Raw genomic sequence first — 21,493 nt, 5'->3', positions numbered from 1 at the left:
CCAAGTGTTAATATCAGTAGAGTTAGCTTAAATGAAGAAGCTTAGTTGTCTTTCAAGAGTTAATATCAGTGGAGTTAGCCTTAATGAAGAAGGTTAGTTGTCTTCCAAGTGTTAATATCAGTAGAGTTAGCCTTAATGAAGAAGCTTAGTTGTCCTCCAAGTGTGAATATCAGTAGAGTTAGCCTTAATGAAGAAGGTTAGTTGTCTTTCAAGAGTTAATATCAGTAGAGTTAGCTTAAATGGAGAATGTTAGTTGTCTTCCAAGACTTAATATTAGTAGATTTAGCCTAAATGGAGAATGTTAGTTGTCTTCCAAGAGTTAATATCAGTAGAGTTAGCCCTAATGAAGAAGCTTAGTCGTATTATAAGTGTTAATATCAGTAGAGCTAGCCTTAATGAAGAAACTTTGTTGCCTTCTAAGTGTTGATATCAGTAGAGTTAGCCTTAATGAAGAAGGTTAGTTGTCTTCTAAGTGTGAATATCAGTAGAGTTAGCCTTAATGGAGAAGGTTAGTTGTCTTCCAAGTGTTGATATCAGTAGAGTTAGCCTTAATGGAGAAAGTTAGTTGTCTTCCAAGTGTGAATATCAGTAGAGTTAGCTTTAATGAAGAAGGTTAGTTGTCGTCCAAGAGTTAATATCAGTAGAGTTAGCCCTAATGAAGAAGCTAAGTTGTCTTCCAAGCGTTAATATCAGTAGAGTTAGCTTAAATGAAGAAGGTTAGTTGTCTTCCAAGTGTTAATATCAGTAGAGTTAGCTTAAATGAAGAAGGTTAGTTGTCTTCCAAGTGTTAATACCAGTAGAGTTAGCCTTAATGAAGAAGCTTAGTTGTCCTTCAAGTGTGAATATCAGTAGAGTTAGCCTTAATGAAGAAGGTTAGTTGTCTTTCAAGCGTTAATATCAGTAGAGTTAGCTTAAATGAAGAAGGTTAGTTGTCTTCCAAGTGTTAATATCAGTAGAGTTAGCTTAAATGAAGAAGGTTAGTTGTCTTCCAAGTGTTAATATCAGTAGAGTTAGCCTTAATGAAGAAGCTTAGTTGTCCTCCAAGTGTGAATATCAGTAGAGTTAGCCTTAATGAAGAAGCTTAGTTGTCCTCCAAGTGTGAATATCAGTAGAGTTAGCCTTAATGAAGAAGGTTAGTTGTCTTCCAAGCGTTAATATCAGTAGAGTTAGCTTAAATGAAGAAGGTTAGTTGTCTTCCAAGTGTTAATATCAGTAGAGTTAGCTTAAATGAAGAAGGTTAGTTGTCTTCCAAGTGTTAATATCAGTAGAGTTAGCTTAAATGAAGAAGGTTAGTTGTCTTCCAAGTGTTAATATCAGTAGAGTTGGCTTAAATGAAGAAGGTTAGTTGTCTTCCAAGTGTTAATATCTGTAGAGTTAGCCTTAATGAAGAAGCTTAGTTGTCTTCCAAGTGTGAATATCAGTAGAGTTAGCCTTAATGAAGAAGGTTAGTTGTCTTTCAAGAGTTAATATCAGTAGAGTTAGCCCTAATGAAGAAGCTTAGTCTGATTATAAGTGTTAATATCAGTAGAGCTAGCCTTAATGAAGAAACTTTGTTGCCTTCCAAGTGTTGATATCAGTAGAGTTAGCCTTAATGAAGAAGCTTAGTCGTATTATAAGTGTTAATATCAGTAGAGTTAGCCTTAATGAAGAAGCTTAGTTGTCTTCCAAGCGTTAATATCAGTAGAGTTAGCTTAAATGAAGGTTAGTTGTCTTCCAAGTGTTAATATCAGTAGAGTTAGCCCTAATGAAGAAGCTTAGTCGTATTATAAGTGTTAATATCAGTAGAGTTAGCCTTAATGAAGAAGCTTAGTTGTCTTCCAAGCGTTAATATCAGTAGAGTTAGCTTAAATGAAGAAGGTTAGTTGTCTTCCAAGTGTTAATATCAGTAGAGTTAGCTTAAATGAAGAAGGTTAGTTGTCTTCTAAGTGTTAATATCAGTAGAGTTAGCCTTAATGAAGAAGCTTAGTTGTCCTCCAAGTGTGAATATCAGTAGAGTTAGCCTTAATGAAGAAGGTTTGTTGTCTTTCAAGTGTTAATATCAGTAGAGTTAGCTTAAATGGAGAATGTTAGTTGTCTTCCAAGACTTAATATTAGTAGAGTTAGCCTAAATGGAGAATGTTAGTTGTCTTCCAAGAGTTAATATCAGTAGAGTTAGCCCTAATGAAGAAGCTTAGTCGTATTATAAGTGTTAATATCAGTAGAGTTATCCTTAATGAAGAAGGTTTGTTGTCTTTCAAGTGTTAATATCAGTAGAGTTAGCTTAAATGGAGAATGTTAGTTGTCTTCCAAGACTTAATATTAGTAGAGTTAGCCTAAATGGAGAATGTTAGTTGTCTTCCAAGAGTTAATATCAGTAGAGTTAGCCCTAATGAAGAAGCTTAGTCGTATTATAAGTGTTAATATCAGTAGAGTTAGCCTTAATGAAGAAGCTTAGTTGTCTTCCAAGCGTTAATATCAGTAGAGTTAGCTTAAATGAAGGTTAGTTGTCTTCCAAGTGTTAATATCAGTAGAGTTAGCCCTAATGAAGAAGCTTAGTCGTATTATAAGTGTTAATATCAGTAGAGTTAGCCTTAATGAAGAAGCTTAGTTGTCTTCCAAGCGTTAATATCAGTAGAGTTAGCTTAAATGAAGAAGGTTAGTTGTCTTCCAAGTGTTAATATCAGTAGAGTTAGCTTAAATGAAGAAGGTTAGTTGTCTTCCAAGTGTTAATATCAGTAGAGTTAGCCTTAATGAAGAAGCTTAGTTGTCCTCCAAGTGTGAATATCAGTAGAGTTAGCCTTAATGAAGAAGGTTTGTTGTCTTTCAAGTGTTAATATCAGTAGAGTTAGCCTTATTGATGAACAATATTAGTGGTCCTGTGAAAGTTAATACTTAATTTACATTTAACTGATAGATATATGCATCTTAATGTCTTTATTCTTTCCATATATGCAGCGTATGATGGTGGGTCCAGTGATAATGATAGTGATGGACGACTGATGTCTTTGACTGATACAGAACAGTTCCAATCACGAATGCCTGAATTTTGGTTGATTATGAAAATTCATGATGTCAAAGTAGATGTGTTCTTCCACACAAGGTAGGGTAATATATTGTACAAAATGCAATAGCCAATTATGTGTCAAGTTGATTTCAGAATGGCCAATCATGTGTCAAGTTGATTTTAGAAGAGCCAATCATGTGTAAAGTTGAGTTCAGGGTGACCAATCATGTATCAAGCTGATTTCATATTACCCAGTCATCTATACATTTGAATTCAGGATGGCCAATCATGTGTCAAGTTGAGTTACGGATGGCCAATCATGTATCAAGATGATTTCATAATACCCAATCATGTATCCAGTTGAATTCAGGATGGCCAATTATGTGTCAGGTTGAGTTAAGGATGGCCAACCATGTGTCAAGTTGATTTAAGAAGGGCAAATCATGTGTCAAGTTGAGTTCAGAATAGCCAATCATGTGTCAAGTTGATTTCAGAAGGGCCAATCATGTATTGAGTTGAGTTCAGGATGGCCAATCATGTATTAAGCTGATTTCATAATACCCAGTCATCTATCCAGTTGAATTCAGGATGGCCAATCATCTGTCAGGTTGAGTTAAGGATGGCCAATCATGTGTCAAGTTGAATTCAGAAGGGCCAATCATGTGTCAAGTTGAGTTCAGAATGCCCAATCATGTGTCAAGTTGATTTCAGAATATCCAATCATGTGTCCAGTTGAATTCAGGATGACCAATCATGTGTCAAGTTGATTTCAGAAGGGCCAATCATATGTCAAGTTGAATTCAGGATTGCCAATCATGTGTCAAGTTGATTTCCGAATGGCCAATCATGTGTTAAGTTGATTTCAGAAGGGCAAATCATGTGTCAAGTTGAGTTCAGAATGGCCAATCATGTGTCAAGTTGATTTCAGAAGGGCCAATCATGTGTTGAGTTGAGTTCAGGATTGCCAATCATGTATTAAGCTGATTTCATAATACCCAGTCATCTATCCAGTTGATTTCAGAATGGCCAATCATGTGTCCAGTTGAATTCAGGATGGCCAATCATGTGTCAAGTTGAGTTAAGGATAGCCAATTATGTGTCCAGTTGAATTCAGGATGGCCAATCATGTGTCCAGTTGAGTCCAGGATGCCCAATCACGTGTCAAGTTGAGTTCAGGATGGTCAATCATGTTTCCAGTTGAGTTCAGGATGGCTAATCAATTTTAAACACAACCTCAAAACCGATTTTTTAAGAAAGCTTTCCATGTTTGAAAATGTATTATTTGTTTTTCACTGTATATTATTATTTTCTGCTTGTGTAATAAATTTATGTCAATGTCATGTGCTCTTGATCAGAGTAGTCGGTAAAAGAACAACATAAGAAATTGTTATTATTCTCTTTTTCTACAGAGATAGTGGTGATAGTGATAAACTCGAAACCCTGTTGAAGGTTTATGAAAATGTGAAGAAAGCTATCCACATTACTTGTAAGATGGTAAATCAGGTAAGCTATCCACATTACTTGTAAGATGGTAAATCAGGTAAGCTATCCACATTACTTGTAAGATGGTAAATCAGGTAAGCTTTCCACATTACTTGTAAAATGGTAAATCAGGTAAGCTATCCACATTACTTGTAAGATGGTAAATCAGGTAAGCTATCCACATTACTTGTAAGATGGTAAATCAGGTAAGCTTTCCACATTACTTGTAAGATGGTAAATCAGGTAAGCTATCCACATTACTTGTAAGATGGTAAATCAGGTAAGCTATCCACATTACTTGTAAGATGGTAAATCAGGTAAGCTATCCACATTACTTGTAAGATGGTAAATCAGGTAAGCTATCCACATTACTTGTAAGATGGTAAATCAGGTAAGCTATCCACATTACTTGTAAGATGGTAAATCAGGTAAGCTTTCCACATTACTTGTAAAATGGTAAATCAGGTAAGCTATCCACATTACTTGTAAGATGGTAAATCAGGTAAGCTATCCACATTACTTGTAAGATGGTAAATCAGGTAAGCTATCCACATTACTTGTAAGTTGGTAAATCAGGTAAGCTATCCACATTACTTGTAAGATGGTAAATCAGGTAAGCTATCCACATTACTTGTAAGATGGTAAATCAGGTAAGCTATCCACATTACTTGTAAGATGGTAAATCAGGTAAGCTATCCACATTACTTGTAAGATGGTAAATCAGGTAAGCTATCCACATTACTTGTAAGTTGGTAAATCAGGTAAGCTATCCACATTACTTGTAAGATGGTAAATCAGGTAAGCTATCCACATTACTTGTAAGATGGTAAATCAGGTAAGCTATCCACATTACTTGTAAGATGGTAAATCAGGTAAGCTATCCACATTACTTGTAAGTTGGTAAATCAGGTAAGCTATCCACATTACTTGTAAGATGGTAAATCAGGTAAGCTATCCACATTACTTGTAAGATGGTAAATCAAGTAAGCTCCTATGTACCACAATAATAAATAATCAATTCATGCCTATTAGTTAGTATAACAAGTAGTCAGTGTGTTATTGCTATGGACTTTTTATGAATTAATATTTCTGCTTAAAATATCTAGTGCTAAACTGTGTTATTTTTCCTCTGAATTGCAATGTCATATTCTGTGCTTATTTAATGCATGTTGTCATTGTAATACAAATAGAGAATGTGTTCAGTTGACAAGCTATGTTGTTTAATAGAGATGTATGTACATTGTATTAGTTGATTTGTAATTAGTAGATTAATACAATGTAAAGTTTTGTCTGTGTTCCAGATGATGCTGTTGCAGGATTTGAATGATACAAGGATCTGTAATCCGTTACTAGTGGCTGAAAGTGATGAAGATGCCTGGAAACAGGATAATTTCTTGACATTACCAGGTGGAATGCCAAGAAGCAAGTCAGATCTAGAAGGTATAGTTTGCTGTAAAATACCTGGTACATGCTGTATAACTTTATTTTACATCTTCCATATCCAAGTGCTGGGTGTCCAAACCCAAGTACTGGGTTGGATGTGAAAAATAGGAACACGTTCATTGCCATGACAATATTGTAACTTAAAGTGGTGATACATAACAACCCTAAGGAAGGATAGAATGATGCAACAAATGAGAAAATACAAACAAACAAAAAGCTAAAAATATCCAAAATTATCATTCAGAACTTCAAAACATGAGTAGTTTATTGTCAATTGTGAGTGGCATCAAAGGGCTGAACCTCCAAAACAGTTGGATTCACTTTTGAGATTGGCACACCACTAACTGTATTACAGGTAGATTTACTAAATTTATATTTGTGTTCTTTTTCAGATTTAGTTGATTCCTACCAAGCTAACAAGGGCTATCTAATGGACACTATGAAATTCAGTCCTGGTCATTTCGCTTGTGAGTGCAAATGGCAGACTCACATAGCAGTACATCCAAGACTTAAAAGTGGAACTACTCGAATGGGACCATCACGAGGTGAAAACAGCATGCATGTGTAATGTGTGACAAACTCTATTGTATGTGTCTGCGTGTGCATGTGTCATAAACTTTGGTAACAATAGCAACACTGTTTGGATTCATATATTTTATGAGATTATCAACATAGCGTAGATGAATAAACCAACAAATCTCGACTGTTTACAGATGGATTTTGTTCAAACTTGGTACATACATAGGGCATTATGGGAGCTTGATGTACGCCATAGGGCATTATGGGAGCTTGATGTACGCCATAGGGCATTATGGGAGCTTGATGTACGCCATAGGGCATTATGGGAGCTTGATGTACGCCATAGGGCATTATGGGAGCTTGATGTACGCCATTGCTTTTTCCAGATTGGATTCAAAATTGCCAACTGGTGACCATTTTGTTTTAAAGAATGCGGTTCTAGTGCCATATCTCTGACATATTTTGTTTTAAAGAATGCGGTTCTAGTGCCATATCTCTGACATATTTTGTTTTAAAGAATGCGGTTCTAGTGCCATATCTCTGACATATTTTGTTTTAAAGAATGCGGTTCTAGTGCCATATCTCTGACATATTTTGTTTTAAAGAATGCGGTTCTAGTGCCATATCTCTGACATATTTTGTTTTAAAGAATGCGGTTCTAGTGCCATATCTCTGACATATTTTGTTTTAAAGAATGCGGTTCTAGTGCCATATCTCTGACATATTTTGTTTTAAAGAATGCGGTTCTAGTGCCATATCTCTGACATATTTTGTTTTAAAGAATGCGGTTCTAGTGCCATATCTCTGACATATTTTGTTTTAAAGAATGCGGTTCTAGTGCCATATCTCTGACATATTTTGTTTTAAAGAATGCGGTTCTAGTGCCATATCTCTGACATATTTTGTTTTAAAGAATGCGGTTCTAGTGCCATATCTCTGACATATTTTGTTTTAAAGAATGCGGTTCTAGTGCCATATCTCTGACATATTTTGTTTTAAAGAATGCGGTTCTAGTGCCATATCTCTGACATATTTTGTTTTAAAGAATGCGGTTCTAGTGCCATATCTCTGACATATTTTGTTTTAAAGAATGCGGTTCTAGTGCCATATCTCTGACATATTTTGTTTTAAAGAATGCGGTTCTAGTGCCATATCTCTGACATATTTTGTTTTAAAGAATGCGGTTCTAGTGCCATATCTCTGACATATTTTGTTTTAAAGAATGCGGTTCTAGTGCCATATCTCTGACATATTTTGTTTTAAAGAATGCGGTTCTAGTGCCATATCTCTGACATATTTTGTTTTAAAGAATGCGGTTCTAGTGCCATATCTCTGACATATTTTGTTTTAAAGAATGCGGTTCTAGTGCCATATCTCTGACATATTTTGTTTTAAAGAATGCGGTTCTAGTGCCATATCTCTGACATATTTTGTTTTAAAGAATGCGGTTCTAGTGCCATATCTCTGACATATTTTGTTTCAAATTGTATTTATTCATTATACAACATATTGTAGATATACAGATGTATTGGTTTGATGATCGGATTCAATATAGTGTCCATTTTTGTGCTAAAAAAAACATCAAAAACATTTCTGGCATTCCAGAACCGGATCTTGGTCGTTTATGGATGGATTTCATTCGTTGGCCATTTTGTTTTAACTAATGGTGTTCCTAAGCAATATCTCTCAATATGGACAAGATCTATAGATCCATATCTCTGACATGTTTATGTTCAAAATATATATTACTATAAACAAAACTATATATCTTAAATTTAATAACGGGCACTGTGCCATGCATGGCTTGTTATTTTTATGTTCATAATTTGTTTTGTATTTAGGTATCCAGGCTGTTAGAACCATTCTCCACCAATTAAATTTGGCAGTCAGTAATAGAAAAAACATGTTTGTGTACAAAGAGACGAAAGGAAATAATGTCTTCTATCTACGGTAAGGAATCCTCATTCTGCAAGAAATGTGATGCACAAATATGTTTCATCTTTAGTAGATTAAAACAAAAACAAAAATTAGACTGTAAGAATTCAAGAATTAATTGAGAAGAGATTACTAAAACTTGAGTACTGATTGTATGCATCCATTTCAGTATGTTTTTTAATGTTTTTGATTTTGTTTTTATTCCACTCAGATTATACGAGTCAGATAACACCAGTGTATATCCTGCACATGTTCCTCTCTCACCCAAGTCTGATAGTGGTAAGAAGTGTTGTCATCTTTCATTTAAGAGCATAGATGTTTTGGAAATTTTACGGTGTAACACTGGTAGAAAAATGCTGTTCATAGCACACTGTATATCCGGCCAATCAGATTAAATCCATTCTAATTCTAGGTCATTCTAATTTTTATTCATTGTATTAACAGTTGACTTCCTTGCAGTCTGTTGTGATTCTGATAAAAAAAATTGAAAAATAATTGTCCATTAAGTACAACAAATGGTGAATGTGAAAGCAAGTCTACAAAAATGTATATTAAAGCATATTTGAAATATGTTGTGGCTGTGAAAAAGGCCGGTTGTTTGGTTTGTGCTTCCTTAGAAACGATTCAAGCAAATCTTACAGCAACAAGAGCCATGAAGCAAGTGTCACACTCGTTCGGATTTAGCGTCATCGACAATGAAACCAATGTTGCAATATTGTAGCAACCCGTGCCTAGAGAGTTGTTGAAATCATGTTATTTTGGCTTCATGAAATATTTGGTAGCAGCTTGCGAATCCATAAATGTCACGCTGAAGACTGCCAATTTTTTGCATTTCATTAGAAAGATAAAAATCTTCCTATTTCAAGCCCACCACGATATCCATATAGTGAGACATTCCAACTGCCGGAACTTGCTGAATTATAACTTTCACCATGATTGATTATCATCTAGTCTGATAAGAAAACAATGTTGACTTGACCTCAAAGATGAAACACTAGTAGTGATGTCATTCTTAGCCAATCAGTAAAGCAGATGCTTAAAGGTCAAAGATGATTGACAGACTGTAAACAAAAGCTTGCCATGATTTTTGTAATAGCATCCTCTGTTTTTTTGCAGTATCCAAAGCATCATCCCTAATGTCATTGGTTCCTGATGATCAACTTTCTGTAAGTTACCCACAATGCATACTACCCTTGACCTTACCCACAATGCATACCACCCTTGACCTTACCCACAATGCATACCATGCTTGACCTTACCCACAATGCATACCATGCTTGACCTTACCCACAATGCATACCACGCTTGACCTTACCCACAATGCATACAACCCTTGACCTTACACACAATGCATACTACCCTTGACCTTACCCACAATGCATACCACCTTTGACCTTACCCACAATGCATACCACGCTTGACCTTAGCTCCACAATGCATACCATTCCTGACCTTACCCACAATGCATACCATGCTTGACCTTACCTTGACGATCATCCTGCTACCTTTGATCTAAGCTTTGCTGTGAATTCTTTTTTGTTTACCTCCATGCCTAACCTAACCTTAATGTTGCAACTTTCACCTTTGACCTCTGCAGAACCAATACAATGCTCACCTTTGATCTTTTCAGAACTGGCATGTTACAACTCTCACCTTTGACCTCTACATAACCACTTATGACACTCGCCTTTGACCTTTTTTGAACCACCATGTTGCAACTGTTACCTTTGACCTCTATAACTATTATATTGCATCACTTACCTTTGACCTCAGCAGATCGTACAATGTATCCCTCTCTCAAACTTGTTCATATGGTGATGATATCTCCAATTCTTTTATTGAAATATACATTGCTAACAATGGAGCTATCTCAGCTGAGAGGCTGCTTGTTTAATATTTCCAAAATTTACTTCAATGCAAGTCCCACATTTGATCATCTCAAATTACCCATAATACATTATTAACTGATCTCTGTTGATAATTATCTAATTATTTTGTATTGCAAGGTAAATGGTAGTAGACGCCCATCTGTGAGAGATTCTGGATTGGACACTATTTCTGTGACTTCTAGGACAAGTTCGTTATCAAAAGAAGTTTGTGAAAGTATTAAAATAGATGTCCATGGTATCACAGAGGCCAGTAAGTTAAGCTTTGAGAATATGTACAGCCATCCATGTCTTGACAATGTCTGTTCGTCTAATCAAGTGACTCTGCTATAGTACTGTAAACCATTCTCCATATATGGGCATTCTGTTATCATCTGCTAATGTACCGTAAAATCTCTAATTTAGGCGTCAATGAAGAGTGAAAAATGTTGGTATTTCTACGTAATAAAACATACTTTAATTAGTATGCATTGGTTTTAAAAAAGTATAATTAAAAGAAGTTTCAAATCAAGACAAACATGAATGCAAATGTAGAAAATGATCACAGTGTTGTAAGTGCAATCTGGTCATGCTGTATTCCACTAGTGAATAACATACTTCATTTCAAGGTGTTGCAATTGTATATTATTACTCAGTAGTGACTATAATAATGTACAAAAAATAAATTGGTTGAATTGTATGAAATGCAACTAAGTTTCATCTTAAGCGAATGTTTTCAGTTGCATGCAAGTGCTTGGTGCAGTACGATATCTGCCATGTCATTAAGTTGAATCTGAAATTATTCAAAGAAGTCACTAATTGACCAATCAGAATGCTGGATAGTTCAAATGTGTTCAAATTACCATGGCATGACCTCATGACAAACGTAACATGAAAGATATTTACCGATGTTGTAGTACCATTTTTTTGCCATTGATTTTGATGAGAAAACTGCATTAATTTGTTTTAAATCAAGAAATTAGTAGTTTTCGAAAGATAAACTGAGCAATGAAGTTGAATTTAACACTTTTTATGGTGATAACAGTTCATTGTCGAATGTTCATGCTAATTCATGCTAGCCACAATGAACATTGTACTCTTGAATAAGCATCAGTGACTATGAAAAACCTAAATTAGACACTTTAGGCATTAGGAATGATTGAAATGTTTAAAAAAAGATCCCCAAATTAGAGAATTTATGGTATATATTATATAGAAATAAAATGTCCAAAATTTTGCACCAATATTTCGGTGTGAAATATAATACTAATAGCCTTTGAAGTTCAAAATTGAATGTATGCAGTTATTTTACAATGTTTTTCAATCTTTTGATTTGGCTGACTCATTTCAATAGTAATATTGTATTTACCACAGGGACTGTGTCATGTCATAAATTGATTTGTTTTTCATGGTCTTGCTAATTGTTTGATTATGTACTTAATTTAGGTTCTGAGATCAGTAAGGATTTGGTAGAAGTTTTAAAGAATCGACTTGATGAGTCTACACTTGATGTGATAGCTATGATGATGGAAAGGAATCCATTGTGTAAACTTGCATCAGCCGATGTACAGGTATATTTCATCAAGTCTACACAAATTTAAAATTTTTATGCCTTTTCATTAATTTTTGGTAATTTTGAACCAAATTGACAAATTTTTTTTTGGAATGTTTTTTGTACCCTAAAAAAGTGCCAGGATGTGTGACCTTTTTGTACCCTAAAAAAGTGCCAGGATGTGTGACCTTTTTGTACCCTAAAAAAGTGCCAGGATGTGTGACCTTTTTGTACCCTAAAATAGTGCCAAGATAGGTAATTTTTAAAGAAAATGACTGAATATTTGAAAATCTTCGATGCGCATAAACCTTGAAAGTGCATTGGAAAATGTATATGCATAATTTAAGAAACATAAAACATTCACACTTTGATGAAGACAACATTTTGTAGAAGTGACAAAAATTACAATTTATGTATTAATTGTGTAAAAGCTAAGTATCTATTGTTTATTTGTTTTCATTTGCAGTTTATTCAGCCCCGTGGTGAAGCCCCTACAACCTGTATCTATTTTATTGTACCTCAGTATTGGTCATCTCAAATGTATGCTATTGGGTACTACTTACGTCAGAATTTACAACAATTCCTTCATCACCCAAAGTACTTGGATGGTAATCCAGAAAATCACTTTCAGGCCTTTTCCATGAAGGAGAAAAGACACACTGATCAAGAAATACCGGAAAAACATGTGTTCATATATCACAGACCACATTCTGATGGTGGAAAAGGTCAGATTGTTGATACACTTGATGTGTACCATAAAATCTGTATTAGAAGCCGCATCCCTAATAGAAGTCGCACCAATTATTTTTGAATAATTGAGAACCAAAAATTTATTAATTCTCATATGTGTAGATACTTTAATAGAAGCTGCATACCTTCTGTTGCATTGTACATGTACCATTTTAATAGAAGTCGTGGTTTTTAATACAGATTTTACAGTACTAAAAATGGGATTTAGAAAGGATTTATAACATATAAGGGTTAGACTGTCGACAGTCCTTAGGCCTAATTTGTCGATATACTAATTGCGCAGGCATTTCAAACTCGAGGACTGTTAATGCTCGTAAACTCTCTCACATGGTTTTCCATCTGTACTGAACAGAGAATGCATAAGCTGTCAATCAGTAAAAGTGGAAAAACATGTTATGTTGTGTGAGGGTATTTACAAGCGTTCTCAGGCCTCTGGTCTTCGCTCTCTTCAAAACTCACACATATGCACATGTGGTGATATTGACATATCCTATCCATATACTAGTCATGTGTTAGCTCATTTACTTTATTTTTAATAGTTGTTTTATACCACTTTGATCTGTAAATTCAACTCAAAATGGCTGACTGTCAGGCATTTTCTTTTTGACAAATTCTGTTTTAGACATACACATGCACATACAATAATTTTGTCATCTGATCAAAAATGGCCAACTGCTGACAAGGTCATTTAGGTGATGGCTTTAATATTTTCTTCACTATTTCAAAATATCTTTCTTAAATTTTGGTCTAGATATTAGGTGCCCTCAAAATACTCAAGTTACAAGCTTTGTAACCTTGTTACCTTTCAAATTTTCATAACTGTTTTATTTTTAGGTCTGGCTTGTATTGGCCTGTCAATGATAGACGGTGTTGAAAACACAGTCAATATTATAAGTAGCCCTAGGCCAATGGTTGAAACACAATCAGACCCCATAACTTCGTCACAATTTGAACTGTACACTAGTGTTGATCAGTATTTTCCAGAACCTTCACAAGACAGGAAAGCACCGGGTAAGTTTAAAATTAATATCTTTCCTTCATTTGTATTTCTAAAACAATCGTATGAGTAACATGTTTTGTAATTGCTTGAAGAAAAGCTGCATCGCCAAAAAAATGCAAATCTAGGACAAAAATTTAATTTATTATGAGCTAGATCATTAAAATATGACACTTGACGACAAACTTGCGTGTGTGGCTGATATGGAAAATGTGGTATGCATATTCTGTGTTATTACAAGATATTGCAAGGTATGCATGAATGTATTGTGTTTGTATTCCATGGAGGTTGATCCAATCCCATACTGGCCCAGTGAGCATGAAGGTATGGTGTTTGTATTCCATGGAGATTGATCCAATCCCATACTGGCCAGTGAGCATGAAGGTATGGTGTTTGTATTCCATGGAGGTTGATCCAATCCCATACTGGCCCAGTGAGCATGAAGGTATGGTGTTTGTATTCCATGGAGGTTGATCCAATCCCATTGTGGCCCAGTGAGCATGAAGGTATGGTGTTTGTATTCCATGGAGGTTGATCCAATCCCATAGTGGCCCAGTGAGCATGAAGGTATGGTGTTTGTATTCCATGGAGGTTGATCCAATCCCATACTGGTCCAGTGAGCATGAAGGTATGGTGTTTGTATTCCATAGAGGTTGATCCAATCCCGTACTGGCCCAGTGAGCATGAAGGTATGGTGTTTGTATTCCATGGAGGTTGATCCAATCCCATAGTGGCCCAGTGAGCATGAAGGTATGGTGTTTGTATTCCATGGAGGTTGATCCAATCCCATACTGGTCCAGTGAGCATGAAGGTATGGTGTTTGTATTCCATAGAGGTTGATCCAATCCCGTACTGGCCCAGTGAGCATGAAGGTATGGTGTTTGTATTCCATGGAGGTTGATCCAATCCCGTACTGGCCCAGTGAGCATGAAGGTATGGTGTTTGTATTCCATGGAGGTTGATCCAATCCCGTACTGGCCCAGTGAGCATGAAGGTATGGTGTTTGTATTCCATGGAGGTTGATCCAATCCCATACCGGCCTAGTGAGCATGAAGGTATGGTGTTTGTATTCCATGGAGGTTGATCCAATCCCATACTGGCCCAGTGAGCATGAAGATTTGGTGTTTGTATTCCATGGAGGTTGATCCAATCCCGTACTGGCCCAGTGAGCATGAAGGTATGGTGTTTGTATTCCATGGAGGTTGATCCAATCCCATACTGGCCCAGTGAGCATGAAGATAGGTGTTTGTATTCCATGGAAGTTGATCCAATCCCGTACTGGCCTAGTGAGCATGAAGGTATGGTGTTTGTATTCCATGGAGGTTGATCCAATCCCGTACTGGCCCAGTGAGCATGAAGGTATGGTGTTTGTATTCCATGGAGGTTGATCCAATCCCGTACTGGCCCAGTGAGCATGAAGGTATGGTGTTTGTATTCCATGGAGGTTGATCCAATCCCATACCGGCCTAGTGAGCATGAAGGTATGGTGTTTGTATTCCATGGAGGTTGATCCAATCCCATACTGGCCCAGTGAGCATGAAGGTATGGTGTTTGTATTCCATGGAGGTTGATCCAATCCCATACTGGCCCAGTGAGCATGAAGATATGGTGTTTGTATTCCATGGAGGTTGATCCAATCCCGTACTGGCCCAGTGAGCATGAAGGTATGGTGTTTGTATTCCATGGAGGTTGATCCAATCCCATACTGGCCCAGTGAGCATGAAGGTATGGTGTTTGTATTCCATGGAGGTTGATCCAATCCCATACTGGCCCAGTGAGCATGAAGATATGGTGTTTGTATTCCATGGAGGTTGATCCAATCCCGTACTAGCCCAGTGAGCATGAAGGTATGGTGTTTGTATTCCATGGAGGTTGATCCAATCCCATACTGGTCCAGTGAGCATGAAGGTATGGTGTTTGTATTCCATGGAGGTTGATCCAATCCCATACTGGCCCAGTGAGCATGAAGATATGGTGTTTGTATTCCATGGAGGTTGATCCAATCCCGTACTGGCCCAGTGAGCATGAAGGTATGGTGTTTGTATTCCATGGAGGTTGATCCAATCCCATACTGGCCCAGTGAGCATGAAGATATGGTGTTTGTATTCCATGGAGGTTGATCCAATCCCGTACTGGCCCAGTGAGCATGAAGGTATGGTGTTTGTATTCCATGGAGGTTGATCCAATCCCATACTGGCCCAGTGAGCATGAAGGTATGGTGTTTGTATTCCATGGAGGTTGATCCAATCTCGTACTGGCCCAGTGAGCATGAAGGTATGGTGTTTGTATTCCATGGAGGTTGATCCAATCCCGTACAGGCCCAGTGAGCATGAAGGTATGGTGTTTGTATTCCATGGAGGTTGATCCAATCCCATACTGGCCCAGTGAGCATGAAGGTATGGTGTTTGTATTCCATGAAGGTTGATCCAATCCCATAGTGGCCCAGTGTGGCATGAAGGTATGGTGTTTGTATTCCATGGAGGTTGATCCAATCCCATATCGGCCCAGTGAGCATGAAGGTATGGTGTTTGTATTCCATGGAGGTTGATCCAATCCCATATCGGCCCAGTGAGCATGAAGGTATGGTGTTTGTATTCCATGGAGGTTGATCCAATCCCATACTGGCCCAGTGAGCATGAAGGTATGGTGTTTGTATTCCATGGAGGTTGATCCAATCCCATACTGGCCCAGTGAGCATGAAGATATGGTGTTTGTATTCCATGGAGGTTGATCCAATCCCGTACTAGCCCAGTGAGCATGAAGGTATGGTGTTTGTATTCCATGGAGGTTGATCCAATCCCATACTGGTCCAGTGAGCATGAAGGTATGGTGTTTGTATTCCATGGAGGTTGATCCAATCCCATACTGGCCCAGTGAGCATGAAGATATGGTGTTTGTATTCCATGGAGGTTGATCCAATCCCGTACTGGCCCAGTGAGCATGAAGGTATGGTGTTTGTATTCCATGGAGGTTGATCCAATCCCATACTGGCCCAGTGAGCATGAAGATATGGTGTTTGTATTCCATGGAGGTTGATCCAATCCCGTACTGGCCCAGTGAGCATGAAGGTATGGTGTTTGTATTCCATGGAGGTTGATCCAATCCCATACTGGCCCAGTGAGCATGAAGGTATGGTGTTTGTATTCCATGGAGGTTGATCCAATCTCGTACTGGCCCAGTGAGCATGAAGGTATGGTGTTTGTATTCCATGGAGGTTGATCCAATCCCGTACAGGCCCAGTGAGCATGAAGGTATGGTGTTTGTATTCCATGGAGGTTGATCCAATCCCATACTGGCCCAGTGAGCATGAAGGTATGGTGTTTGTATTCCATGAAGGTTGATCCAATCCCATAGTGGCCCAGTGAGCATGAAGGTATGGTGTTTGTATTCCATGGAGGTTGATCCAATCCCATATCGGCCCAGTGAGCATGAAGGTATGGTGTTTGTATTCCATGGAGGTTGATCCAATCCCATATCGGCCCAGTGAGCATGAAGGTATGGTGTTTGTATTCCATGGAGGTTGATCCAATCCCATACTGGCCCAGTGAGCATGAAGGTATGGTGTTTGTATTCCATGGAGGTTGATCCAATCCCGTACTGGCCCAGTGAGCATGAAGGTATGGTGTTTGTATTCCATGGAGGTTGATCCAATCCCATACTGGCCCAGTGAGCATGAAGGTATGGTGTTTGTATTCCATGAAGGTTGATCCAATCCCATATCGGCCCAGTGAGCATGATGGTATGGTGTTTGTATACCCTAACCCTCATTATGATTACTTTTAAGTTATAATTACAAATCTCTTTTTTTGAGTGGTTATAGCTAAGCTATTAATTTTTAAAATCATAAGAATAAGAAATCTTTCAAAAATATGTCCTTGATAGCAGACCTGTTTCTCAATGTCAAATTGATAACCCTCCTATTCTACTTTATAAATTGACAGGTCCTACAGCCTTGATTCAACTATGCATATGGGAACGAGGCAATGTGGATATACCACAGTTGACAAACAAACTACAGTTAGCAATGAGGTATTCTCTTTGTGATGTCATCATGGAATACAAAGTACTAACAACAACGCTTGGATATACAGAGAGTTATTCATTGGGTCCATCCCGGGCTATGTCACCAACAATTTCACCCATATGTAAGTGATCTACTGTTTTACTGCATTCAAGATGCACTTATCAACTTGCCACATGGCAGCTATCTATACCAGCTATACACATGTACACACTTCATCCATTAATCCAGTCACATAATACATGTATATATCTATACCAGCTATACACATGTACACACTTCATCCATTAATCCAGTCACATAATACATGTATATATCTATACCACCTATACACATGTACACACTTCATCCATTAATCCAGTCACATAATACATGTATATATCTATACCAGCTATACACATGTACACACTTCATCCATTAATCCAGTCACATAATACATGTATATATCTATACCAGCTATACACATATACACACTACATCCATTAATCCAGTCACATAATACATGTATATATCTATACCAGCTATACACATGTACACACTTCATTCATTAATCCAGTCACATAATACATGTATATATCTATACCAGCTATACACATATACACACTACATCCATTAATCCAGTCACATAATACATGTATATATCTATACCAGCTATACACATGTACACACTTCATTCATTAATCCAGTCACATAATACATGTATATATCTATACCAGCTATACACATGTACACACTTCATCCATTAATCCAGTCACATAATACATGTATATATCTATACCAGCTATACACATGTACACACTTCATCCATTAATCCAGTCACATAATACATGTATATATCTATACCAGCTATACACATGTACACACTTCATTCATTAATCCAGTCACATAATACATGTATATATCTATACCAGCTATACACATGTACACACTTCATCCATTAATCCAGTCACATAATACATGTATATATCTATACCAGCTATACACATGTACACACTTCATCCATTAATCCAGTCACATAATACATTCTGCAAGTTTTTATTAAAGGTGAACAGCAGAGCCTCAAACTTGCCATGTTTAATTGAATTAGGGAGGTACCCTCTTACAATACAGGGTACAAAACAATTGTTAAAATATTGGATGAGGGTTCAGGAAATGCCTGAAAATACATTAGTATGTGAAGCATACAAGCTTGGTATTAAGATGCATGATTCTGGTACTAAAAACTGGGTATCTGGTGTGAAAAAGATTTTGGAAAACCTAAATTTAAGTAATATCTGGAAAGATGGGCAAATTAAATACAGCAATGCTACTATTGAAGACATCACAGAAAAACTTAAAATGCAATTCCAGAAAAAAAGTAAAGAATGCATGTTTGATGATGATAAGGGCGTGCATCACAAAAACAAATTGAGAACATACAGAGAAATAAAAACTGATTTTTCTTTTGAGAAATACCTCCAAATAATTAAAAATCCACTATATCGTGCTGCAATGACTAAACTTAGAATAAGTGCCCACCGTTTACAGATTGAATCAGGCAGATACAAAAACATCTCCATCTCTGATAGAATATGCCCTGTCTGTGATCTTGGAGAAATTGAAGATGAGAAACATTTCCTTTTCACGTGCCAGCTATATGATAAAGAAAGAACCAGCCTTTTTACTAAACATAAAATGCATGGAGAGACATTAATAAACATATTAAATAATAAAAACGATCACATAATTAAAGACATTTCAAAACACATTTATACTTGCTTTATGCTTAGGGAGCAAAAAATCAAACAATAACTTCAGTACCAGCTGCCTCAAAAAAAAAAAAAACCCCACAAAACACAGATTTACATTTATTTACATTATATTACAATTATTCATTTATCTCTTATTGTGAGATGTGTATTTATTTCATTCATTTACTGTATTTTTAGTATTTCCTTTTATTTTCATTTTTTTATTATTACATGTTTTTGACTTTATTGTACTTTTTGTCAAGATCTCAAATGGGATACGATAGCAATAAAGAATTACTTACTTACTTACTTACATGTATATATCTATACCACCTATACACATGTACACACTTCATCCATTAATCCAGTCACATAATACATGTATATATCTATGCCAGCTATACACATATACACACTTCATCCATTAATCCAGTTACATAATACATGTATATATCTATACCAGCTATACACATATACACACTACATCCATTAATCCAGTCACATAATACATGTATATATCTATACCAGCTATACACATATACACACTTCATCCATTAATCCAGTCACATAATACATGTATATATCTATACCAGCTATACACATGTACACACTTCATTCATTAATCCAATCACATAATACATGTATATATCTATACCAGCTATACACATATACACACTTCATCCATTAATCCAGTCACATAATACATGTATATATCTATACCAGCTATACACATATACACACTTCATCCATTAATCCAGTCACATAATACATGTATATATCTATACCAGCTATACACATATACACACTACATCCATTAATCCAGTCACATAATACATGTATATATCTATACCAGCTATACACACATGTACACACTTCATCCATTAATCCAGTCACATAATACATGTATATATCTATACCAGCTATACACATATACACACTTCATCCATTAATCCAGTCACATAATACATGTATATATCTATACCAGCTATACACATATACACACTACATCCATTAATCCAGTCACATAATACATGTATATATCTATACCAGCTATACACATATACACACTTCATCCATTAATCCAGTCACATAATACATGTATATATCTATACCAGCTATACACATGTACACACTTCATTCATTAATCCAGTCACATAATACATGTATATATCTATACCACCTATACACATGTACACACTTCATCCATTAATCCAGTCACATAATACATGTATATATCTATACCACCTATACACATATACACACTTCATCCATTAATCCAATCACATAATACATGTATATATCTATACCAGCTATACACATGTACACACTTCATTCATTAATCCAGTCACATAATACATGTATATATCTATACCACCTATACACATGTACACACTTCATCCATTAATCCAGTCACATAATACATGTATATATCTATACCACCTATACACATATACACACTTCATCCATTAATCCAATCACATAATACATGTATATATCTATACCAGCTATACACATGTACACACTTCATCCATTAATCCAGTCACATAATACATGTATATATCTATACCACCTATACACATGTACACACTTCATCCATTAATCCAGTCACATAATACATGTATATATCTATACCACCTATACACATATACACACTTCATCCATTAATCCAATCACATAATACATGTATATATCTATACCAGCTATACACATGTACACACTTCATCCATTAATCCAGTCACATAATACATGTATATATCTATACCAGCTATACACATGTACACACTTCATCCATTAATCCAGTCACATAATACATGTATATATCTATACCAGCTATACACATGTACACACTTCATCCATTAATCCAGTCACATAATACATGTATATATCTATACCAGCTATACACATGTACACACTTCATCCATTAATCCAGTCACATAATACATGTATATATCTATACCAGCTATACACATGTACACACTTCATCCATTAATCCAGTCACATAATACATGTATATATCTATACCAGCTATACACATGTACACACTTCATCCATTAATCCAGTCACATAATACATGTATATATCTATACCAGCTATACACATGTACACACTTCATCCATTAATCCAGTCACATAATACATGTATATATCTATACCAGCTATACACATGTACACACTTCATCCATTAATCCAGTCACATAATACATGTATATATCTATA

At 36.2% G+C, this 21,493-nt stretch overlaps 1 protein-coding gene across 1 annotated transcript in view; it reads left to right on the top strand.

The window, feature by feature from the left end:
• LOC100376805 (KICSTOR complex protein SZT2-like) overlaps positions 1–21,493 on the top strand; it is a 140,314-nt gene that overhangs the window by 73,861 nt on the left and 44,960 nt on the right. Inside the window, exons 34-45 of the mRNA XM_085503501.1 lie at positions 2,935–3,079; positions 4,393–4,486; positions 5,767–5,905; positions 6,301–6,453; positions 8,269–8,377; positions 8,574–8,641; positions 9,479–9,528; positions 10,369–10,501; positions 11,674–11,798; positions 12,246–12,504; positions 13,364–13,540; positions 17,468–17,671. Of these exons, the coding sequence (XP_085359627.1) occupies positions 2,935–3,079; positions 4,393–4,486; positions 5,767–5,905; positions 6,301–6,453; positions 8,269–8,377; positions 8,574–8,641; positions 9,479–9,528; positions 10,369–10,501; positions 11,674–11,798; positions 12,246–12,504; positions 13,364–13,540; positions 17,468–17,671 (1,656 nt within the window). The remainder of the gene's footprint in view (positions 1–2,934; positions 3,080–4,392; positions 4,487–5,766; positions 5,906–6,300; positions 6,454–8,268; positions 8,378–8,573; positions 8,642–9,478; positions 9,529–10,368; positions 10,502–11,673; positions 11,799–12,245; positions 12,505–13,363; positions 13,541–17,467; positions 17,672–21,493) is intronic.

This window comes from Saccoglossus kowalevskii, chromosome 9, assembly GCF_978046115.1.
Source record: "Saccoglossus kowalevskii chromosome 9, keSacKowa6.1, whole genome shotgun sequence".
Classification (NCBI taxonomy): Eukaryota; Metazoa; Hemichordata; class Enteropneusta; family Harrimaniidae; genus Saccoglossus; species Saccoglossus kowalevskii.
This window is presented reverse-complemented; position numbering and strand designations above follow the sequence as displayed.